Source organism: Drosophila rhopaloa, unplaced genomic scaffold (assembly GCF_018152115.1).
Source record: "Drosophila rhopaloa isolate 14029-0021.01 unplaced genomic scaffold, ASM1815211v1 contig_115, whole genome shotgun sequence".
Classification (NCBI taxonomy): domain Eukaryota; kingdom Metazoa; phylum Arthropoda; class Insecta; order Diptera; family Drosophilidae; genus Drosophila; species Drosophila rhopaloa.
In genome coordinates, this window is record NW_025334990.1 from 6077462 (window position 1) to 6086837 (window position 9376).

At 41.0% G+C, this 9376-nt stretch overlaps 1 protein-coding gene across 1 annotated transcript; it reads right to left on the bottom strand.

The window, feature by feature from the left end:
- Positions 1–4299: 4299 nt before the first annotated feature.
- Positions 4300–7002, bottom strand: LOC108049572 (odorant receptor 43a). Its single transcript, XM_017130793.2, has 6 exons — positions 6558–7002; positions 5274–5544; positions 5109–5208; positions 4660–4761; positions 4494–4601; positions 4300–4404 (listed from the first exon to the last, which is right to left on the bottom strand). The coding sequence occupies exons 1-6, from the start codon at positions 7000–7002 to the stop codon at positions 4300–4302; spliced, it is 1131 nt and encodes a 376-aa protein (XP_016986282.2).
- Positions 7003–9376: the final 2374 nt, after the last annotated feature.

Genomic DNA, 9376 nt, shown 5'->3' on the forward strand with positions numbered 1-9376 from the left:
CAACACTTGCTGGCAGTTTTCAGGTGGCATGGCAAAGCGCTAAACGCTGTTTGCCATTCCGATATCGAAAGTTATAAAGCATGAAATCAGTGCCAGCCACCGTCGTGTGATGATGATAACGAGGGTGTGGGAATTTCGGGGGGAATTTCGGGGGGAAATCGAGGGGGCGTCGAAGCGAAGGTAAAACTTGGCGGCATATTTAAATGTGGCTGCAGGGCAGACACAAAAGGCAGGAGTCGATGGGGTTGTTGGGTCTATGTTGGGGGGTTTGGATGGCTGAACTCCGTGTTTGCATTTCGCTTACAGGCACTGGCAGACAGTCAAAAATGCCGAAAATGTCTCCGCAGTTTCCCAGTCTCGGCTGGGTGGAATTTTCCACAAAACAGGAATTTCCCATTTGCAGTGATAATCAAAGGCCCGATCAAGTTCTAGGCCTAGGGCAGCCAGCCACTCGAAGATGAACTTAAAGTTTTGGCCCAAACAAATGGAGTTTTCTCCATCGTCTGCCTTTCTCGACCGCAGGCTTTTCCTCTTAATTTTCCGCTTGTGGTTTTTTATTTTTGTAATTTTCTACTTTGTGACCGCGGAAGGGGGAGGGGAAGGGGGGAGTTGGCAAAGAGATGCACAGAGATAGTTGCTCGCCTGTGTAATTATCTGCTTATGCTTCCCTTTTTTGCCGTCATTACTGTTGCCTTTGTGGCCATATAAAGTTGTCGCTGTTTTGACATTTTCCAGAAAAGCTGCTTAGGCAACTCCAACTCTGGAGCTCCAACCTGAGCAAGCGGAAATTGCACAGAGGCGGAAGTAATTGGCAACGGCATCAGGAGCCCCAGGAAAAGAGCTCGAGGGAAGCCCCTCTAATTTGGTCTTGTAATTAGCAAAACTGTAATGACCTCTTTCTGGGCGAACTCGAGACCAATCGAAATGCGGTCGACACTCGCAGAGCGAACCGAAAGTTGGCAATCTGTTTGGCTTGCACTTCAATTACTTGTTTCAATGCCGCAATTACCATTCATTTGGCCAAACATAATGTGTCCTTGTCAACGCTGCTGCTGCTCCTGCAACTCCTGCTGCAATTGCGGTGAGTCCTGGAAGATGCCTGCCGCATACACCTTGTTGTTTGCACCTTTGCTTTGGCAATTTACACATGGCAATGGCAATAATAAATCAAAAGTGAAAATGCAAATATTTTCCAGGCACCAGGCAGCAGACGGCAACCAGCCAGCAGCCAGTGGAACAGCCAGACAAACATCCTGCAGGAAGCTAGACAATGTGGATGTCCATGGGAGCGGAGGTTGGAGGATGGAGGAGGAAGCCTGGAGATTTATAGCAGGTGCAGTTGTAGTGGGGGAGTACAACACAGAGGCATCAATAAATAATTGGAAAATGAATGCTTTGCTTATGAGAGATTTCGCAAATGACCCGACAGACAATGGATGGAATATTTGATGGCACAGCCAAAAGGGGTTGGAATAACGCACAAGTGATGGTTAGACTAAGAGCATTCAATCCACTTCGACTGGAGACCAACTTCCGGCACTTAAAGTTAAACCTTCGCCACTCCCAAGTGGAAATCCACTGTGGACGCAAATTAAATTCCCTGAATCAACCGCAAAACACCCAACAAAGTTCCAGCATCAACTGTCACCGAATGCCACAATTAAAATGAAAATTAACAGGGAAAGCAAACTGTCAATACGACTGTCACCCGTGACAGCCAGTTGACAATTGCAAATGAGCATGGGCCCGAGCACACAACCCGTAGTGTTCCGGAATAACCATATTCCGGCGTACACATGGACATGGAGAGGCGCCAACGAAGCCACTTGCAGGGCTTCGAAATAAACTCATTATAGCAATTTATGCAAAATGCTACCACCGCAATTGAAAATCCATTTAAAATTGAAAATGCCACCGAAAAAGTGGGCCACCCCCCGCCCGGAAAAGCCACACCCCCCCTCACCCCCTCGATCCTGGCTGTTTGCCGTGTTGTGGTTACTCCCCCCAATTTGCCACCCTTTCCCTTTGCGTTTTGTTTTGTGTTGTGTTTGTTGAGCTGCCTTCATTGATGCATATGAATTCAATTATAAAACGACGTAACCTTCGAGGGTGTGCCCATGGTTGGGTGGGCGTGGCAGGGGGCGGGGCTGGCAACCGCGACCACGAACTGTTCTCTAATGAAACAGTTTTTTGCAAAAGCGGCAGCGAAACTTGTTAATTTTATGCATCAGACAATGAGGACTCGCAGGACCTGATACTGTCAGGGTGTCTCTCCTTCATTCGGAGTGGCGCATTTACATTTCCGGCGGCATTTGCATATTGCCTGTATAAAAATCAAAGGACCAGCTGGCAACAGGAGCAAAGGAACTGCAGTTACCATACACAGAACCAAAAGCATAAAAACAAAGTCCGGCTTCTGATTGTTTAGAAGCGAAAATACGTTTAATAGCACAAACAGTAGCATTTGCTCCCTAAAATTTTAAGTTGAGCTTGTAAAACATTCTTTTGTATTTAAATTATAATTGAAGATATATCTTCACCAAAAAAACCAAACTTTTCATAGTATATGACATTTAATTATCCTCATCAATGCGAACCAACAATATTAGAGTTAACTTATCTAATTTAAATAAACATTTGTACTTCCATTTTTGTAAACTAAACCTTACAAAATGTTTTCTATACTTATAAATTACGTATACGTTACGAAAGTAATAAGTTACGTATGGCTTTATGTATATGTTAGTTATGGAAAAGTTGTGTAAGTTAGTGGAATATAAAATATGTATAAATGCAGACCTTCAGATTGACAAATAAACAATGGAATAATAGAATGCTGTTAATCTAAAACATATATTCATCTATCTAACCTTCATTATATTGGAAAATCATACTTACCCTTGTAACCAATATTTTTAGTACATAAATAATCCTCTTACAATATATTTTGATATAAGAAGCAACTTGGTGATATTTTTTTTCAGTGAAATGAGAAAAAGTAAAAGCCCAGAGGAAGTTCACATTCTTGGTGGTCGAGGGGCGGGGCGCGTAGGCGTTCACCTGCCACCAAAAGGCGGGCGGCAGGCAACATAAATAACGGGGCAAAACACAAAATACAACACAAAAGGCGTTCGGCCGGGCAAGTCAACTGGTCCGCACTTGACACCTCATAATAAAATTAAGTATACGCCACTCGAGCCGGGCGATAGGAGCAGCCCAGGAGCTCCAGCTGCTCCTTCTCCTTCTCCTCCCTCTCCTCCCAATCCTCCATTGTTATTTATGCGCTCGCCAGGACACCCAGCGCAAAACACAGCGTGCAGTCGTCCTTCTTTGAAGTTTATTTGCGTATTTCAAGTGCGCCTGCCGCCGCTCATTTCAATTTTCCGGGCGCGCCCTTCGTCCTTGTTTTGCTCCTGTTTTAGTTGTCCTTTGTTGCCGTTGCCGTTGATGTTTATGCTGCTGCCGTTCCCGTCCTCATTGCCGTTGGCAATTGTTTAACTAGTTGGTGTCAGTTATAATGAATTTTAAATTAAGCTGTTATTGCTGTTGGGCCGGCATTAAGCGATCTTTCCAGCAGCAGTTTATTTGCATAATAAAGGACATGACTAATGTTAATTAAATTGCAGCAGACAACAACTAGTTTTTGGGCATTTTAATTAAAAGCGCAAGCGGACGGATTCACTCAAATATTCAAATTCGATGGACCAGCCTGAAAGTATGCTAGGGAAATTGAGCAATAAAAACTGCATAAAGTGATGCACAAAGCTCCAACTAAATTCAACTCAATCAATATCAACCCTAATTGCTTGGAAGACCAAATATTTACTTATTCATATCACTGTGGAACATCTTTCTTAACTAAATTGAAAGCCATACACTTGGCCACAAATCCAAATCCTTTGATATTTGTAAATCATACTTTTAGGCAAACTGAGCAAACAAAACAGAAAACTTTGGGCTCTGCTCGGAACCTACTTCCACATTCATTTGACTTTATTTCAAGCACAACATTTTGGTGTAATCTACAATCTATTTTGTGTAACAATCTAAGAAGCCAATTCAAAGCAGCAAACTATTTGCATGCCAGGAGCCAGGATCCAGGATCCCAACTCCATGCCGGCAGTCCGATTAAATCCTTTCAAACGACAAGCATATGCAAATGCCAAACAACCAGCCAGGACCACAGCCAACAACAACTTTTTGCATTACTCGGATTGCTGGCCAAGTGAAAAGGGAACAGGAGCTCGGGATGGGGATCCTTTGGTGCCGAATGGATGCCGGTTTTTTCGGTCTTTCAGCTCATTTGCTGGTGACGCCACGCAACATGGTGAAGTAGGAGTAGGACGCATTCAGCAGACTCTGAAACATGGCCAAAGTCATGGGGTAAACGTTGCCAACTCTTATCTGCCAGATGAAATGGAGCGCACCGCACCCGAAATGGGAATGGATTAGAATCAGGGACTCGCAAATGAAATGCATCCGAATTCACCCACCTCCAAGGGGTTTTGTGTTTGCATCAAGAAGATCAGAAGGGTTTTGCGAAACCGAATGCTGGCCTCGTACCAGGGCACATTGTAAACGGCCTCCGCCACTCGGTTGTTCTACAGAAAGTTATTAAAATTATAGAGAGTATACTCATTACTTAACTTGTAGGATCACCTCAATGCCCAGGTCATTGGCACGATTGTAGTAAGTGAACAGCACATAGAGCATGGTGAAGATATACATCACAATCGAGATTACTTGGGTCGGTGATGTTATCTAAAAGATTATTAGAATTTTATGAAAATCAATTACCTGAACGCAGAAGTGTCACAGAAGTTTTCTTAACTTAAAATGCTTTCAAATATACCAACATTTATTTAAGTATTTGTAAGACAACAATTAAGGTATAAAATGAAGTACTCTTTTACCTTTTTATATAATATCAAAAAATCATTATATTCTTGAAGTCATTTATAAAAGTGTCATAAAAAATGAATTTATATATTTTAATGGTGCTCATTATCACCCCAGAAATTTCTTTAGCACTCCCTAGGTATTATTTATTAAACCTTTAAAACAAAAAAAGCGACTTCTGTGACACCCCTGATATATCAGTAACCTACAATGTTCAGGCAAAAGAGCAGCGAGCAGATTATCGAGCCAAAGATAATTGCTTCGGCCGCCACAATGTTGGTAACCAGTTTGTTGAGCTCCCTCACATAGCTGAAATGGAAATGAGAGGCTTATAGATCCCACATCCCTCAACCCCCCTTCACTTTGCGGCTCACCCCATCACCTGGATGTGGTATCGAATGCAGGAGGTCAGCATTCGGAAGCGCACCTCCTCCGACTGCTCCACTCCGCCAATCTGGTCCAGTCTGTGCACCAGGATCTGCAGCATGGCCTTTCCGAAGATGGCCAGTCCGGCGAAGAGGCTGACAAACGGCATGTACATCATGGACAGGAGGAGGGGCGTGGGCAGCTGGGCCAAGTAAACTGCTTCGTAGACGGGCGAGCTGGTCATGTTCACTCCGGGCAGAGCCACGCCGAAGGGATGAGCTGGGTGGAGAAACTTGGAGAATCAATACGTAAAGGAGGAGTCTCTGTTCCAAGACCAGGGAATAATCTAACAAGTTTAAAAGTCATAAGGTCAATATATAAATTATTAAATATATGTTAGATAGACACTTGCCTTGTATTTTAAATAATTGTTTTTTTAATATTTAAAATGGAATCATTTTTTTAAACCCTTGAAAAAAATCACAATCTTGATGGACATTAAATATAGAGTAAAGTTTTTCTCTTAGTTTATATAAAAATTGATTTATGGAATAAGGGAAATACATATAAACTAGAATTAAAAATGTTTTGGAAAAAAAAACTATATATTTGGATTAACTTTTATCGTTCTATAAATTTTAAAATTAACTAAAACTAATAATATACCTTAATACCTTTTTGACTTAGAAAGTCGATTGATTTCAAAACAAACAAATAGTTGCATGATGGTCTCGCCTAATTTATCTAATATTAAGAGAAAATAAAAAAAAACTATTTCCTTTTGTTGATCTTAAAGCTCACAAAACCCCTTACTGAATATTATTAATCACGTCTGCAGTTTCATAATTTATCTTTAGATATTTACAATGTTTAAAGTTCAATTATATTGGTTTATTGGTTTATTTTATCTTGACAAAAATAACAAGCGTAAACCGCAAAAGAAAGTATTTAAGTAAAGTAACTTGAAAGGCTTACTAATTATTTTAGTCTGTAGTATTTCACAAAATGAAATCAATATGCTATTAACCCTATCTACACACTTCTAGAACACATGATTTAAAGCTCCACAAATAAAAATGACTGTACAAATAAAAGGCGATAAGTGATTAGTATTTATCAAAATGATTTGTAACACTAGTAAAAAATAAAATAAAATTTAATGCAAAATAATGTGTTCCACACAATTAAATTGCATCTTATCCGCACTGTAAGTTTGTATTATACAAGCAATGGGGAAATGCCTTTCTGCTGTTTTCCAAGCTGCAGTTTTATCATTTTCCTGGTATACTTACCCCTCTCCTCCCTGAAAAGTGGCGAGAGTAGGGCACCCACGATGTCCAGGAAGGAGGCACTCAAATTCAAGATGGCCAGGTGCCGCGCCTCCCGCTCCGCCCTCTGCAGAATGCCACGCCCCCACTCGTCCGCGGACTCGTGAATGCAGTGGAACAGAGTGGACAATTGGTCGAGGAACTCCTCGAACTGGACACGCTTGATTATGACCAGCCACGTGCGCATCAGGGCGTTGAAAATGGCCGAGAAGAAGAACATGTTGAGGATGAAGGCGGGCAGGTCGCCCCACATGCGCAGCAGGTAGACGAACTGCATCATATTCATCGCAGTCACGGGTAGGACGAAGGCGAACTTCCGCCAGTTTGTGCCCGGAGTGGGATAGAGCACGGCCAAGTGGCGCCACATCCGCACGTTGATGCCCACCAGGCCAATATCCTCGATTGCCATTGCTCCGGATTCTCGTCTAAGCCGATTCCCCCGCAGATCCACTTCAGACTGTGCCGCAAAGTGCTGAGCAAATGTCTTTTATTTCGCACCAATTGTCGCCATCGAGGAGGGCAATCTGTGGGGTAGCGATTGGCAATGTAAATGGATCTAGGAATGGGAATTGAAATGGAAGTGGGAAGTGGGAAATGGGAAGCCATTTGGCAACTGCCGTTGCGCAGCCTATAATTTAGCTAATTGGCTAATGATGAGTGTAATGTAATTGAAGTGCGATTGCGATTGTCATTCCCATAGGATATAAGAATGGGCTGATTGAAAAGCCTGCCAAGAGATTTGCATTTCAAATGATTGTAAATGCCCTAAATAAACTTATCTAATATTCCAGGGCTAAAAGAATTTGCAATCATCATTATTCTTGATCAGGACTGCTGTAGAAAACAAACTGTATTTAAAATCCAGAGTTCTGGTGCCTAAAACCATTTTTCATATTATTGGAACTACTACATACATATGTACATAAATATACTCTTAATTGAATTACATTTTTGTAAAAATGCCTGCAATGAAAATTAATAATAATATTGGAATATGCCGCATAAAAGAAGCTGTTCTGGGAAAAATGTGTAAAATATAAATGTTGGTTCTTAAAATTTTTAATAAAATCCGAGGCAGTGTTTAAGTGCAGCTCGCTATAGCTAGAATTTTTTAAATGGGCATTTCCAGTACTTTATGTTTATGTTTCCAATGAACATTTCTAAGTTTGAAATCTATGTTTCTTTTGTTCATATTAGACCCAAAAGGACAATGGATTGACCAGGGAATTTCCTTATCAAGACAAAATATTATGGTTAAACTAAAATCGATAGTTTTTACTATATTACACCAACAAAGTTATATCATAACATCTTTAAATATCGTGTGCTCGATTTTTTCCCAGTAACAATTGAGTCATCCGAACATTGCCTTTAAATTAAAGCTTTAGCTGTGGCAATATGTAAATCCCCATTTAATTTGGCCATCGATTTTGCCACGCTCCCAGGCTCCCAAGCCCAGGCCAGAAATCCCCAACCAAAAAAAGGTCTTCCATGCTCCGTCGCACAGGCAGTCAAAAAGCCAACGAGCCGCTAACGTATTCAGTCAGACACTCTGGGAAAATCGCGGGGTGGGGTGGAGGGAGGGGGGCGGACAGGTTGGACAGTCTGGAGCGATAGCCGGCATGACTTATTAAACAATAAAACCGGATTATCCGCAAACAACTGAGCAAACATGCCAGAGCCAAATATTTTGGCCTGGTCGCTTATCATGCATACGAGAGGACAAGCGAAAGTCCAGGAAGGCAGGAACGGAGTCCAGTTCAGACACAAAAAAAACAATATAAAAATCAACAAGCGACCGACTGGCATAACATAATTCAGCAACAATGCTGGCTCAGCAAATATGGCAAAGGAATTAAAATGGGAGCAGGACAAGGACTGCGAGCCACCAAGCCACGAAGCCACCAAGCCAAAAAGGAGTCCAATGCCAATGCCAATGCCAAGCCCATAAAGGCACACATTATGGCCACTTAACCGCGCGTTATGCCGCAAAAAGTCCAAAGGACAAAGCCGAACGGCAAAGAAGGTTGGGCACTGGCGGCGTATGCGCAATATTTTGTGCAAACATGCTCCGCAGAGTAACTAGGTGGGAGGGAGGAGGGAGGAGGGGGGAGAGGGATACGGCTGTGGGAGGACAAATATGCAATGTCAGTTACAGCTGCCCCATTTGGTTGCCCATACGCAGCGTTGCACATAAATCAAATGGGAGGCAAAGCTATTGTGCATTTCCCACACTGAAAAAACCCATTAGCTTCTTAAAAATATAGAATGAGATTGTTACTTAAAAATATGTTCTAACAAGAAGACAATTTGTGTAAGATAGTACAAATATTTTTAACTAAAGTGCTAGTTTAATTTTTGAATAATATAGGAATGATAAAATAATGTACATAAATGTTAAATTTGTACAGGATTACTTTGTTAAGAATATGATTAAGCTTTCTGAAAATTCAAAATTTAAGAGCTTTCAAATTGATGTTTATTAACAACATCAAGACACTAAAGTACTTACATATTTTTTTTACAATACAAAAGACAAAATTAAAGAACTTTTTTAATATATTCAGCATCAGTTAATAATTAATTATTGGATACAAATATCAAAATCATTTAATTTTTTTTTTTAAGAGCAATTAGAGTGTTGTTTTATGCTAAAAAGTTTCGATAAATCATCTCCAAGTGTACTCTTTAGGTAAATACCTTAGCAACAGCCATTTTCGAAGCACAATTTATTGTAAATTAAAATGCTAAACAGGGCAAATGAGGACATTTAATTATCACAT

Coding starts and splice junctions, on each gene's coding strand:
- LOC108049572 (XM_017130793.2), bottom strand. CDS start 7,002: ATGGCAATCGAGGATATTGGCCTGGTGGGCATCAACGTGCGGATGTGG. Junction 5,545..6,557: donor ACTTTTCAGGGAGGAGAGGG/GTAAGTATACCA, acceptor TTCTCCACCCAG/CTCATCCCTTCGGCGTGGCT. Junction 5,209..5,273: donor TACCACATCCAGGTGATGGG/GTGAGCCGCAAA, acceptor TTTCCATTTCAG/CTATGTGAGGGAGCTCAACA.